Here is a 15,690-nt window from a genome sequence, read left to right on the forward strand (position 1 = left end):
GGCATAATCTCTGCTACATAAGATTGTCTATCATTCAACATCCAACAATAGGCATACAGATTAGTGCTATTTTGTCTACTGTGGATACAAAAGTTGATATGAAATGTGATTTTCATTTCAATGAAAACCACCAGGCTTTAGGCATTAATAACTGCATACATGACATGGTAGCTTGAAAAGTCCACAAAAAAAAAAATCCTAAATATTTTTTCCTTGGTTTTTGCAATGTTAACCCAGTCAAATTAAAACTCAGAACAGAACTATTACATTCAATTGTCTGATAAACAAGCAATTCAATTTCAAAAAAATATATTATACTATATAAGGTGCTTTTTAAACAAACACAAACAAAAAATTATGTTCTTAAACATATTCTTAAAGCAGATACATAAAATTGTCCCAGAATTTGATGCACAAATATGAGAAATTAAAGAAAAAAAGAGGAAAAAACAATTGGCCCTCCCAGTTCCCCAGTTCTTTGGTAGTCATTTAACTGGGAGACTAGAAGTTCATGGAACCCACCATTCCAAGTAGGACAGACCAAGGGAGGCCCTGCCATTCACCTAGGTTGTTGGCTAACACATCACATCATGGAGTTCATGATCAGGGAAGGAGACCACGCTTTCATTTTGGTTACAAAAAGGAAATAGTCCTTAGTTTCACTAGAGAGGCCAACACCCTGGGGGCTGTGGATGACTGTGGCTAGGTTACTCTTTCTTTTTATCCCTTTGGTCAAAGGGCTCTCATGGCCCAATTCTGGTCTTACTCTCTGGCTTAAGTACATGAGCTGTGGGGAGGCGGGGAGGGATGGAGTTTTCTTCCCAGGGCCACACCAACTAGTTTTGGGGTGAGGACTGAATAGTCAAGCAATGCCTCAGCAGATTGTTTTCCCCAAGCTCCTGGAAGAATTGCAGGGACACAGGTGTCTACTGTGGCCTCATCCAATCAGGTCCAAACCTAAAATGAAGAGACAACCAGCCAGTGGACCCCAGGGCAGCCCCACTGTGCACCGCTGTGAAGGACACCCCTGGGAAGCTGTTTCCTGTGGTCAGGTCTTTCAGGACATTTCTCCCTACTTTCTGTCTTGTTCAGACTCCTTCTGAGACACAGTCATACATTTATTATTTGTTCTCCACCCAAGAACAAAACTAAGTCAAACAAAAGGTATTGCCAGGGTGTAGGTTCATTGTAGCTGCCCTTGGTTGCTCTACATGGGGACAATTCAGGGCAGTTCACATGGAGAGGAGACAAGGAGAGCGCCCTCTACTGATGAATGCTAGACTCACCAGAACAGGTACCCAAGCCGCCTTTACTGCAAGCCCCAGGGGCATAAGGCTATTATTAAATGAAAATCAAATACAATCCAAACACCCTATAGCCCTCATGTCAGAGTGCTAACTGAAACTGACTTAGTGGTTCCTATCAGTCATGGGAAGTAAGAATTATCTAGAACCCATGATCTGTGTATGATGCTCAGCTGTTGATGCTTTAGAAGCCGGAAGGTGCAGTGTATTAAATTGACAGGGTACTGACAACAGGGGGCGGGGCATCTTCCTTCCCTTCGTACACCTTGTATTACTATAGGGGCTCAAGATTTCCCTTTAATAAAATCAAATGTTGCTATAGGAATACAAGAGGCTACGGGTACATTAAGGAACCCGTGAGACCGCTTTCTCCAAGGCTTCAATTAAGGGAGTCCCTTTGAAGACTTTGCTGAGACTTACTCTTGGAGTCATTACAAAGTGCTTATCAGGGGTGAAATGCTCACTCTCTAGGCTTGGGTCTCAATCAATGCAGTGATCTCCATTCGGTCACAAAGACTATAGGGATCCTCAGATTTAGTGTTGTAGCAGAGGGGAGGGGGCGGTGGGAAGAGAGCTGTTACCAAGAGTTAGCCCTAGAATCCCGTTTGTCTGTTCCCAACAGAAGACACGCCACTAAGAACTGAGCAAGCAAATGAACGGCCATCCTACTAGAAAGCCACTGGTGGTGGATGCATGCCAGAGTGTACGCAGGAGACGAAATTCTGCTAACGTGATATATGACATGGGTAAAATGATGCAGGGATTCTCAGAGCCTTGGGGGAGTCCAGGAGCTCTCAGATCGTGTTGGGGAAACTCTCTGCTTCTGGAGGGATGTAGTAGGCTTGTAAGGAATGTGCTGACGTGGAGCTGGTGGTGCTCAGCTGGCTCTGGCTGGGCTCCTCTGGGGAGACCCCCAGGCGACTGGCTGGGGCATGCAGGCGGTGAGCATCCAGCATCTCCAGCAGCAGGTCATAGAGGGGTACAACGTTCTTGCATTTCATGTTGTAGAGATGCTCCATGCCTTTGTTACTGGGGGGAGAAGGGACATGAAGAGAAGCAGATTAGACACAGCTGAATCCCAGGATGCCTGGAATTCCTAGGAGGGTGAAGTAAGAGCAACTCCAAAGCCCCTTGGGAATTCTCTCTACCCATTATGGATTCGACTTTGGATGGCATCTGGAGATGCTGAGATTCTGGGGCTTCAGAGACTCAGGCTAGGACTCATGCTTATGTATTTTCATTTCCTCCATCCTCAGGCTTATTTTAGAGGGTTTTTCTGTGCATTTCCTCTCTATGATGGTCAATGTTGAATATCAGCTTGACAAGCTCTAGGAATCTGTGGATGTCTATGAGGTCATTTCTAGCTGAGATTGGAAGACCCACCCTAACTTTGGAAGCATCATTCTGAGGTCTCGGGTCCTAGCCTACACTTTCCAACAGCCTCCTTTAATATTCTGAATAAAATTAAAATTTCTATCCAGGCTCTCTGTAGACCGAATGACCTGTCTTCATCTCCCTCACAGAGAATACCCTGTCTGTGACCCTGAAGTAACTAACTCTCTGCCACCAGTCTTTGAGTTACTCCTCCATGGAATTAAGACCCACAGAGACTTAGATAATCTGAACATTCTATTCCCTTTTCCTGGGTGCACTTCCATGGGATCCTCAAAGGCCTCTTGTGACCAAGAAACCTTTGTTTCCCCGTGGCAATGGTCCAACCCCTATTGCTCAGGTGTTTCCTTCCATATCACCCTGTCTACCAGAGCTCACAACAAAAGTGGAGAAAATGGGAAGACAGGGATGTAGGCAAATGGCTTTTCTCTTGTGCCTCTTTGCTCTCTCAGGCAATGGGGCAGGCAACCATAGGTTGCCATTTCTTTTATAAGAACTATGTTGATGGAACACACCTGTGTTCCCCACTTGGGAGTGGGGGGAGGGCATACATTGCAAAGTCAAGGCTAGCCTCAGTTATGTGGTATTTTCCAGGCCAGCTTCAGCTCTACAAAGAGAACATGAAAAAAAAAAAAAAAACTAGAATAAAAAACCAGTAATGTATATTGTATATGTCATGAATGGGCAGAACTAAGAGGATATCCTAATTATACTTCTACTGGTGATGGTGACAAGCGAGCCCAGGTTTGAGAAGTGCCACAAAACATGAGACCCACCAATAACTGAAACCCAACCTCAACTACACGTCTGTGCTCCTTTGTTTTTGTTTTGCCTTTTAATTTAAAGCACTGTTGATGTTCAGTTTGCCAATTCTGCCACACGGTCTAATGAATCACATTTACAGTCTGATGAAATCTCATATTAAATTATTTATGCTACAGCCCTAACACATGGTCAGGGCCAAGCTAACAAAGCCAGAATTCTATGATTCAGCCTGGCTGCATGGAGCCGGTCTGTATGGAAACAGTATTTTGTATAGGGCATATGTGCATGCATGAATTGTCACAGAGAGAGGAGAGAGGGGCTAAAATGTTCCTTCTTGTTTGTATTTCACAATCACAAAACTCTCCGCCATACCACCTGCATTACACCATCAGTAAAACCAGCCTTGGCTGGTACATATTGCAAATATACTTGGTGTTAATTAACTACACTTGCTAATAGTGACAAGCCAAGAACATAATGCATTTGAAAAGTCATTGATTCCTATCACTAAAAATACCCACGGGGTCATGTGGTTTCTATAAATTCCCCAAAGGAAAAGTCAAGTTTTCTCCAAGAGGAAACTCACTCTCCCAGCCAGATATTTTGGCAGGGCTGTGTTCTTCAGAGCCACTCTCTGTGACCCTCTCTAAGACACCATCCGAAGTGGATGAAGATGGACATAGCTCCCCTGAATGAGATCATCTACTTGTTGTCCACTATCTAGAATTTAGGGCTTAGCACCTTGACTTGTTTAGCTGATGAGACATTATCAGACGTGACATAATCAGGGTACTGTGATGTTCTTCCTCAAATGGGCTGGCTTCCTCATGCCTCTGCTGAGACGAGAGCATGGCCTAGCTAAGCTGGGGTACAAGAAGAATGGCATATACAACACAGCCACCAGACCCTGGCGTGTACCTTTGTCCCACAGAGGCATAAATGAGCCCAGCTGAGGCCTGCCCCCTCGAGAGACGCCCAATCTGCAGCCACCAGTGGGGCCGAACAAATCACGCGTGTCACGGTTCCCGCTGCGAAGCAGCCCCAGAGAGATAACTAAGAAGGGCTTCATCACAAATGAAACAGAGGATGGCATGCTTTTGTCACTAACCAATAGGAAGCCCTTGGAAGAATTTGAGTAGTGGGGATGTTAAGAGCTTGTTTGATTTCAAAATGAGCACTCTGGTTGCTTCATAGGGGAAGCAATAGAAAAGATTGAGATGAAGAAACATGGAATGTGGTACAGAAATGGAGGATGGTGGCTTGGAATAGGATAAGGACAACAGAGGTGACAGGAAGGCTTTGGTAGCTATGGATGCATCAGTGTTGACTCTATGAACTTTTTAGCCCAGGGAACTCTCATTCAGCAACCCCTGGTGTAGATCAGTAGGGATTTATGCCAAAACCATAACAGATGTGTCTGATACCTTTGAGAGATGGCTTGGGCTCATTGACACCCTTTGATTGGCCTCTTCTCACCACCCAATGAGCATCCCATGTACTTCAAACCACCAATACATATCACTTCCTCTAGGGCATCCTCTCTGACGGCTTGTCCACTGCTCCAAGAAAGTTCTGTGACCCTCTTCTGTCCTCTGTTAACCTTTTGAGTCAGACATTTTCCCTAGGGTGTTTTGCCTACTCAGTCATCCTGTGTTAACTGCCACAGACTTGGTTGGGTCAGCATCTTCTGTCTCTTTGGTGGTACCCAGGAGCTGCCTCACCTCATGTGCCGGATGTGGGAAAGAATGAGGAGGAGCTGGGCCAGACGGCGATGCTGCTGCTGCAGAGTCAGGCCAGCTTTGGCCATCAGGTGGATCAAAGTGTCTGTGATCTTATCCAGGACCCGGTGGATGTGGTCCTTCTCTTCCAGAGACTTCAAGGTGCTGGACAGAAATGTGTACACTCCTGAACACAGAGAGAAAGTGAGTCAGAGAGGGTACGACCCTAGAGACGGAAGCATCCCTGGAATGCCATGCTGAGCAATGAGCTTCTTCTGACAGCTGTACCGCAATGAGGTCTCACATTTGGCACCAAGAGATGGCGTGGCATTCTTAATGAGAATGTATATCTTCTACTCAAGAAGCCTCATGTGTCTAACCAATATCCTCCAAAAAGGACAAAACCTTGTAGCTATAATGGGAACATTGGCTGTCTCTTCTTGGGAAGATCTAACATCAACATGAACTGTTCATTCAGTGCTTACCACGACCTCAAGGGGATATCATCATTGCTTCTTTGGGGGAACACAAGTGGTATTCTTGGGCACTTAGGCCACACTTCAAATGTCAACTCAACTTTTGGTAATGATGGGCTGACTGTCCTCCAAGAAATACAGAACACCACTTACAAGCTTCACAAGGAGTTTTGCATAGCCTAGCTAAGTGATTAAAAGGTAATTCCTTGCTGGGCCATTGGTGGTGCATGCCTTTAATCCCAGCCAGCACTTGGGAGACAGAGGCAGGTGGATTTCTGTGAGTTCCAGTCTAGCCTGGTCTATAGAGCTCGTTCCAGGACAGGCTCCAAAGCAATACAGAGAAGCCCTGTCTCGAAAAACCAAAATAAATAAATAGATAATTTCTTAAGGTAGAGGTTATTTTGCTTCTGCTTCGGGCAAGGTTTTGAGTTTACACAAATTTTAGTCTTGATTGCACATGCGTGACATGGGAGAGTTCAGAGGACTTCGGGATCAGCTGTTTCTCTTGCCAGCAAAGTGTTTCCTCTCTTGACTTCCTACCGTCTCTGCAAAAGGTAGGCTGGATGGAGAGAGACCTTCATGATGTTCTGATCCTCTGACCAGCGCAGTCCCAAGCTAGGCAATCGGAGGGCTCCTCTAGGTGCTAATTTGGGAGAGGAGATCCTTAACGGGATCGTTCCTGTACAGGGTGCTTAACTGCCCTCTTCTGGCCTGAAGAGCCCTATTTGTAAAATGGAACCCAGCAACAACAGGCAGAAGAAAGAGCTAAGTATGTGGGGGGCTTAAGAAAGATGGAAATGCGGGAGGAGTAACGGATGGAGGGGAGGAGGAGGGGGAGGATTTTCCATCACAGGTCCCCCCCCCCCTGTCTACTCTTTTCGCCCTTGGGTCTCTCACAGTGAACCTCCTAACAGGCGAGACTCCAGCTTTGCCCCTTACTTCGGATCATGTGAGCTGGGTTTCTGCCATTGGAGAGGGAAGAATGCTGAGGGTCAGAGCAGGCTATGAGATCAGTCTGGGTCCAAGGGCAAGCGAAGGGAGCACTGAGCACAAAGAGAAGGCAGGCATGCTCTTGGCTTTTCTCTCTACTCTCCCTCTCTCATGGAAATCAGCTCCTCCTGCCTAAACACAAAACACACCCCTCATGGGGTGCAGGTCACACAGGGGTGGGTTTTGTCCTCTGCTCACCTCACTGGACAGTTCATAACTATGCCTTCTCCTCCTGCTCAGGCACAGAGCACCTTCACCTGGGAGGCTCCAGCGTGACAGCCCTCGCTGGCTGGAATGCTGATGCTGTGACAAGTGACAGCCTACACTGCAGCCGGGGCGTGTGTGTGTGTGTGTGTGTGTGTGTGTGTGTGTGTGTGTGTGTGTGTGTGTGTTTGGGGGGGGGTGAAAACGAGGAAAACACCTATCACTGAGGAATTCAAGAGTAAACAGTTGTAATTGCCCAGAGTAGAAAAATGGCTGTGTTTAAAACAAAACAACAGAACAAGACTGGCCCTGCGCCTGGCTGGTGTGGACCACAGCGGAATCACACAGCTTCTGGCACCAGCAGGTACCACAGAGGACTTCCAAGCAGACGTCTCAAGAAACAACTAGTAGATTGGGAGGCCAGTCCTAATCTTGGTCTTTCTAATCCGTTGTGCTCTCCTTTATCTTGGCGGATTAGGTCCAACTTTCAAGTGTATCCCCTGTTTTCTGATCGCTGAATCCTACACCCTCAGCTGTGCTCCGAACCGCTCACCATCTACATTCGAATGCTAGCCCCTTCTTGTCCTCTACACACAAACATCTGAGAGTCCGTATGTTACAAAGAAAACGGATGGCTCCCAGGGCTACTTTCTAAAATCGTGAAGGTGAAAAGGAATAAACAGGGACAAAAATCAGGGACGCTTTGGAAATCATTTAAATGACATGTTTTCACTAACAGCGTCATTGTGGGCTGGTCGGGTTAGATGGAAGAGTCCATTGTTTCTGGCTTGTCCTGTTACCTAATATGACTTAATTCAATTTGGCTGAATTGCTGATAGCAGCTCTTACATTGGGGACTCCTGACCCTCCTAGTACTGACTCTCCATTAATTCTTTTCAGTGCTGAGAACCACGGCCAGAGACATTTGTCTACTCCGGAGTTTCCCCCAAGCCATTATCTCTTTGTAATTTAATTTTCAGCTGATTTGATCTTTATTTAAAGAAGGTAAAATTTAATAAGGTGTGATTGTAGAGTGTTGACAAATATTCCAGTTTATAAAGCTATCATCTAGATCAAAATCTAAAACATCTCAGCTCCCTGCCTTCCTCCACCCCCAGAAAATACTTTTTTTGCACTTTTCCAGACAAATGAAACAACTGGTCCTTACCCAGAACACCCACTCTCCTGCTCATGACAATAACTTCCCTTCTACATGAGGCACGTGAATGCCGCCCACCGTTTTGATGGTCTGATTTATACTCTTATCATTTTGCAAGTTGCGACCAGGTCAATATTGTAATCTTTAGTCTGGAGGAAGCTGTGGTGCCCCACAGCCCTAGAATAAGAAATTAACAACACTGCACTTCATTAGGTCCTGCCGCCTTCCTCAATGCACTGTAATTCGTAACACCTGACAGGAAACCAACGTAAATCTAAGAGTCCACCCGATCTTTGTTCTTATTCACGAGTTAATAGAGTTCTTCAAAAAATTACTATTTGAACCTCTCAAGAATTCTTTCATGCACATAAAAGAGTATGTTTCATACACATCATTTTGTTTGTTCTTTTTTCTTTCTTTCTTTCTTTCTTTCTTTCTTTCTTTCTTTCTTTCCTTTTCTTTTTGGATACAGGGTTTCTCTGTTTATCTTTGCCTGTCCTGGAACTCGCTCTGTAGACCAGGCTGGCCTCCAACTCACAGAGATCCACCTGCCTCTGCTTCCTGAGTGCTGGGATTAAAGGTGTGCACCACCACGCCTGGCCACACACATCATTTTTAAAGGATTAAAAATTAAATATGTTGCCTGAGAAACAGGCATTAGCAGGGGCTCTGTAGTATTGTATACTCCCTTATTAGGTCTCTCTCATCCCTAGGCATTGCTAGTGTTAACATTTTACTTTAAATGTTTTTTGTTTCCCTTCAGCATCACTGTAATGTGTATTCATGAAATGTAAAACTATTAAGTTATATGCACATATACAGTTACATATACCTGTTATTTCCTAGAAATGATTCTATACTTCGGTGGTGTGATTTACCGACCGCACATTTTTAAGATTTGCTTTATAAAGATAAAGACATTACTGGGTTATGTCCTGCCTAACTTCCATGGGGACTGGTAACAGAGAAAAGAGATCCCTAAGAATATGAAGCCAGTATCCAGTGGCTATGGCGTTGGCTTGGAAATCGCAGGTGGCATGGAGGTTTGCCTTGGTGGGGTTGCCTTCAGCCCCCCATGGCTCTGCCTCTGAGGCTTACCCTATCTGTCATCCCTCACATCACTTCCTGGTCTCCTGGAAGCCTTACCACAGGATGCATGTCCTGGGAACCTGCCCAGCCCCAGAAGCTGCGTTAGTCCAAATTGAGTGATGAAGTTTCGACATACTTCTTTTTCTTCTATGACCCACGGTGCTGGTTTTATTCAACAGTAACCCTCTCTTGCTCAACAGAAACCTCAGAACCTACCATCGAATAGCTCGGGGGTTCTTGCCAAGGGAGGTAACCCCCACACATTGCTTCTCTCCCACTGTGCTCCGAGTGACAAAACACACTTGTGCTGAACCTCAGCAAACCCCATGCCCAACACAGTTTGGTGTTTTGTTTTGTTCTTTCAGTGCAGGAAAAAGACGATACTCAGCAAGCCAAGTTCCCTTCCGGGCCTCCAAGTCTGACTTCTCCACAGTGCACTCGCTTGCCTGAGTTCCTTCACCCACCGAGCACCTGTTGAGAGCTTTCTGTATATGTCACTATGTTATCTGACAGGGGTCCCAAGCTTTCTTTCCTTCAAAGAGTTAATATTTGAAGAGAAGATGCTGCCCATGGAGAGAGAATTTTCTTAACACAAACTGCCAGGACGGAGAACATTTCTCTGAGCAAGCCTGTTTTTCCAGTCCTGCTTTGGCACTGGCTCAGCTTATCACCCCATCCTTGTCAGCATGCACTTCCTCACTGTGCAGATAGACTTCCGGAATAAGAATGCACTCCTGTCTAAATGCCAGTGATTGACAACAGCCGCCATCATCCTTTTAAACTTTGCCTGGCAAAGCACAACCCTGTGTTTGCTGCTTACGGAGCTGCTTGAGAAAGAAAAGCCACCCAGAGTCTCAGAATGTTCCAGGTGCTCTGGCAACCGCCGTTAATGAGCATGGGCACAACGCAGCTGCTGGTTTGTCTGTGTTTGTAAGATAGACAGCACAGGGCTACTTCCAGAAGCCAGGGGCCAGAGTGCTGATCAGAAGGACCTTCAGAAAGACTGGACCAGGCTAGGCTTTAGTCACTCTGCAGGCTATGCCAAGCCCCAGAGGATGGGGGGAGGGGTCTGTCTGGAGGCGTAGGTGGCAGGCTTGACAATATTCTTGTTGTGTGGTCACCACTGGGAGAGAGAGAAGATTCTGCAAGAGATGTGGCCATAGGAAGGAATGACAGAGAAGTCACAAGGACTCCCTCAGATGTAAGGTGTGTGTGTGTGTGTGTGAGTGTATGACTGTGTGTGACTGTGTGTGAGAGAGTGTGTGTGGGGATGTGAGTTTGTGTGTGTGTGAGTGTGTGTATGTGTGGTGTGTGACTGTGTGTGTGTGGTATGTTGTATGACTGTGTGTGTTCATGTGTGTGTATGTGTGTGTGTGTGTGTGTGTGTGTGTGTGAGACTAGAGAGTAAACCTTGGGTGTCACACATGCTAGGCAAACACTGCTCCTGAACTGCATCTCAACTGTCCAGCCTCACATTGTTTTTTTTGAGACAGGACTTCACCCAGCTGCCCAGACTAGCTTCAAATTTACTCTGATGCTTAGACAAGTTTTAAACTTGGGAGCCTCCTGATTCAAACTTCTGAGTGTCTAGGATTGTAGGACCACACTGCCAGGGCTGGCTAGAGATCTTGACACACTCTTTTTCTCAGGCTAGCATGACCTTAACTATCCCCTTGTTCTGCTACAACGCTCCTTCAATTTCATGCCTCACAAACTGTGAACATCCTTCTACTTTCTTCCCACCTAGTAGACTCTTCTAGAAGTCATAGGAAGACTGAAGCACACCTAACTCTGGACATATCCGAGAGCAAGCTTGGGCAGCCACTGGGCTCCTGGCCTGCCCTGACATTGACCTCCACTGGGGAGGCTCGTCTGTCTGCTGGGAAGAACACTGAGGCCGTGGGTTTACAGCTGCTGGAGGGGAAATTCTTCCAGCAAGGGAATCTTATTTGTTTTTTGTTTGTTTGTTTGTTTGTTTTTTCCAAAAAGAAAAATGTAGTAGCTGACATTGGGAAGGTTCTTCAATCTACAGCAACTTGATTTAAAGGGGGAAAAGAAATAGTAGGGATGATTCAAGGGGAAAAGAGGGTGAAGACTATTAGACTCAGGGTTATAAGTCACCTGGACCAGGGCTGCCACTCAGCTTGTATCAGGAGGAAGTCATGGTGTTCATGGAAGACTAAGAGATGCAGGTTTCCTGCAGAGAAGTGTCTCTACAGCCAACGTCTTTTCTCAGAAATGCCTCAGAGGCTGACCATGACATCCGCAGTTCTGGTTGCCTATCTGCTTCTCCTGTGATTACCACTCTGCCTAGGAGTAGAGCTAATTCCGATGGCATCTTTAGTCAGTGTGGTGATTAAATGAGGTGTTCCTGAGTAAGTCTCTGGCAATTGAGTATTTGATTCCCCCCTTGGTAGCCTTGTTTAGGGGAGGCTGAGGAGGTGTGGTTTTTCTGGAGGAAGTATGCCACTGGGGATGGCCTTTGAGGTTTCAAAGCCCATGTGTGGTTTCAGGTGCGCCCTCCCTGATTCCAATTTGTGGTTTGAGACGTGAGCTCTCAGCTTCTGCTTCAGGCACCATGGCTGCCACCTGCTGTCTCCATCATCGTGAACCCTAACCATCTGGAACCGCCAGCCCAAAATTAAACTGTTCCGTACATTGCCTTGATCTTGCTGTTTTGTATAGCAACAGAAAGGCAACTAATACAGACAGTTGTACTGGAAAGCAATATGGTTGCTGCTGTTACAGCAGGAAGAGCTATTCTAGATGTTCTACAAAGTACAGGACAGTCCTACAAGCTATATATCTCTGGAAAGTCTTGTTGAGTGGATATACTGTATATACAAATTTGTTTTGAAAAGACAGCTGGGGCTTACTGGCAGAATACTTAACAACCATGTTCAGGACCTTGAATTTGAAATTTGACCCCAGTTACACACACACACACACACACACACACACACACACACACACCTGTTTTAAATGCCTTCACAAGACTGTATCCAAAAGATGTATGCTGATGAGTTTATAGAGAGGGAAGCGTAGACTGAACACATTTTTCATTATTAAGAACATCCTCAATGAGGAAGGACCTCATGAAGACCCATCCTTAGCCACGGAATTAGTGGTAGTTAGTGGCTGTTGGTGATGGCAAGATTAGACCTTTTTCTTCAACGGTGTAGCTATGAGTAAGCTGCCTATGGTCCATTACATAACCCCCCCACACACACATACACAACCCTAATTAAACTCAGTGGATCATTAAGATGGCATTAAATTTAAAATATTTAATTCTTAAAAGGAGTATTTGATGCATGTAAGATCCCCAACTGTGCATGTACTTGAAGTTATTTCAGTGCCATTAGCAGGTACTACAGACACAGCAGAACAAACAAACAAACAAACAACCCTTTTGCCAAGCCTTGTATATCTGTCCTGCTGTAGCATTTGTTTTGCAGTGAGTTTAGTATGATTCCTCCCTTTGTATAAGTTATGAAAGCACGCCGATTTATCTCCAAATCATGAATATCTTGGAATCTCCTGTGAAGTTTTACAAGAGGCAACAGTTGCCCAGGCTCCATGAAAGTTTGTTAATTTTGAGCCAAGGGTGGAGTGTACTTTGACAAAACTCTGCGTTGGCTACTCATGCACAGCAGGAATGACAAATCATATGACTGCCTTGAATTTTATAGCTTGGGACCACCAAAAAGCACAATCTTGATGACCTGGACAGTGAAGAGGGCTCTATGATCACACTCTAACTCTAAAGGGAGGGTGTCTTCTCTGTGGCTGTCCTTGGCAAGGCACACACTCTGCCTCTCCTTTCCCTCCTTTTCAGCCATGGCTGTTAGACTAGAGCAGAGTCCTGGACGACTATGTAGCAAAAGACTACAACAGTGAACTGAACACTGTTTTTCTCTGTTCTCACACCGCAGCCGCCAGCACAGCTGATTTCAGTGACTCTTAAAGGTGTGGGAGTTGTTCTTCCCCAGCCATCAAACAGTTCCCCAGCACAAGCCACTTCATGGCGTCTAACTGTACCTCCTTCCCAACACCATGATGAGAGATGCAGATGAAGAGATGCCTGGACCACGGAGGACAGTGATGTTTCCATGTTCCATGGGGGTGCATTGTATCCCCGACACTTTCTATCCCCAGCTGTTATAAACTCATCCTCTGGAATTTGGGGATGCTCTGCTATTTAAGAGTGATAGCTTCAATCATTGACCACTGATGACCAATAGAACTTCAACTCTAACCATGAACTGATTGTTCCAGGGAAAACCACATGAGCTGCAAGGGAAAAGGCTGTCGCTTTGGCAATTTCAAAGGCTTGAAGAGTTGCAGGCCAGGAAATAAAGAAAGACAGATGGATGTACAGACACTTGTACATATTTCACAGTGTCTCAAACATGAACCTGTTAGTGGACTTAGCATGATTATACACACCTGCATGTTTGAGTCACTACCCAGCGTGGATTAGCTCTGTTATAGCAAATGTCCCATTCCAGTATAAGTCTAAAAGCATTTTCTACTTACTTGTGGTTAAACAAGCACATTGAAACGGGGATCACATCTGGAGGGTATTCACTGTACCTCCTCTCACTGATATTTTCTACAGGGAGAATGATTTACTTAGAATTCTTTTTCTTACCAAATGCCAGTATTGCTATTCTTTGTAACAGAAGCCACAATTTTGGTTCTAGAAACATTTAGTCATCCCCCGTCATGCTAACCATTCAGTCTAAGCCCTGACATCCTTCATAGCAGCCAGTGTGTTCAGGGAACAAATTGGAGTGGAAAGAAAGCAAGCCCAGGACATTGGAATGCTTTGTTTGTTATGAGTCAAAGGCACGGCACTACCAAGGACTTCAATGGGATCACTTTATGCCGTTCAGGAACTTAATTATCATTTGTGTGTGTGTGTGTGTGTGTGTGTGTGTGTGTGTGTGTGCTTAGCAATAAAAGAGTATTGCTCTGGGGAATACGTGTCCACTGACAGGGAATGTCTATCCTTTTCCAGATCGGCAGTTATTTACCTGCCAGGTGAAGAACATTCTTGGGATGAAGTCTTTGTGCACATTCATTCTGTTAGGCTAGTGCATGTCATGTGACACGTGTGGGCAACTGTGTGAAATCACAGAGGGAGTGACAACTGAAAACGCGTGTCCCTGCCAGAACCCTACACAGGAACAGGTGGTCCTGCTCACTCGGGACTCCTCTACCCCTACAAGTGTGTTCTTGGCACCAACAAGCACTAAAGCATACAGGCCTGATTCAGAAATATCTATCAATTTGGTGCAATTTTTATTGAAATGTACTAGATGTTCTTGAAGGTAAGTGTGTAGCACATCAACACATTCAAGCTGACTCAGACGATGAATCTCTTAATGACGTCTGATGGAAATACTGATGGGATGATTCAGTTAACTTGAGGCAAAGTAGGACACACAGGCTTTTACATTCAAATGCAATCATGTGCTTGGGTATATATGAAGCATTGGAGTTTTGTTTCTGTTGGTTACACCTGTAACATATAGAGAAGACATCCAGGGTTCTGAGTTTTCTGTTCCTCAAGCAGTCCATTACTACCCTTCTGGGGTCAGAAAGGAGACATTACAAACACATGCTTGCTAGAAGACATAGAGTCTGGGCCTGGTGAGATGGCTCAGTGATTAGGGGTGTATGCTGCTCTTGCAGTGGGCCCAAGTTCAATTCCTAGTGCCCATATCGGAGAACTCACAAACACCTATAACTGCACAGATGCCTCTGGCCTCTGTGGCACTCAAACTCACACATACATACATACCTACACAGCATGGCATGGCTGAGTCACATTCAGGCAGATTTTATTTTCCAGAGATAAGTCATGCCAATAGCTCCTATATATCTGTTCTTGGTTGTGGGTTCTTAGCATGCTTCTTGTAGAGACAGTGGATCTAAGCCTACTCTCTCAGATTTGGGTGGACTCATAACTTGCCTGTAACCAATGGAATAGGCTAGAAATGGCCCTCATGTCTTCTAAGCATAAAAGGTCATAAAAGACCTCATAGTTTTTGCCTTGGTAGCTGCTTTGGGGACCACTTTTGTTGCTTGTATAAGGAGTCACCTCATAAGAGTCTCAGTGTGAAGACAGATGGCACTATCCACGTTGATATCTTGCACCAATATCCTAGACAACAGCCAGCCTCATCCAACAGCCCATCAGTAAAGATGCCTCAAAGGGATGTTTATCCACAACTCTCAGCCCCTACGGGATGAGTCTTTTCACTCGAGGCCCCAGACATTTTACTGAAGATGCAAATCATCCTATTGGCGACCTTTCAAAATTTATGACAAAACCTTTTTAAGCTGCTGTTTGAGGTTAATTGATTTACTCAAGAGTGGCAGCTACAACATGTGACCATCCCTAATAGATTTTTAGGGAGGAAAATGATGAAGAGGCAGATTGGAAATTTAGTTCCTGATGGTCCTGCACCACCAGATATGATACTTGGCTACCTTGTGCTCCATTGTTCAAATCCCACCATCTGAGCCATATAGGTGCTCTGGTAGGATCACGATTTCATATTGCTGGATAGGTGTGTAATTGA

General features: G+C 45.3%; 1 protein-coding gene across 2 annotated transcripts in view; it reads right to left on the reverse strand.

Moving 5' to 3' along the window:
* Nucleotides 1-2,060: 2,060 nt before the first annotated feature.
* The window catches only part of Esr1 (estrogen receptor 1), a 313,180-nt gene continuing 299,550 nt past the window's right edge, over nucleotides 2,061-15,690 (reverse strand). For both annotated transcript variants that reach the window (XM_051206066.1, XM_051206068.1), the window contains exons 8-9: nucleotides 5,183-5,366; nucleotides 2,061-2,333 (exon numbers count right to left, since the gene is read on the reverse strand). In XM_051206066.1, coding sequence (XP_051062023.1) covers nucleotides 2,099-2,333; nucleotides 5,183-5,366 — 419 coding nt within the window. In that variant the 3' untranslated portion in view covers nucleotides 2,061-2,098. The remainder of the gene's footprint in view (nucleotides 2,334-5,182; nucleotides 5,367-15,690) is intronic.

Source organism: Phodopus roborovskii, unplaced genomic scaffold (assembly GCF_943737965.1).
Source record: "Phodopus roborovskii unplaced genomic scaffold, PHOROB, whole genome shotgun sequence".
Taxonomy (NCBI): Eukaryota; Metazoa; Chordata; class Mammalia; order Rodentia; family Cricetidae; genus Phodopus; species Phodopus roborovskii.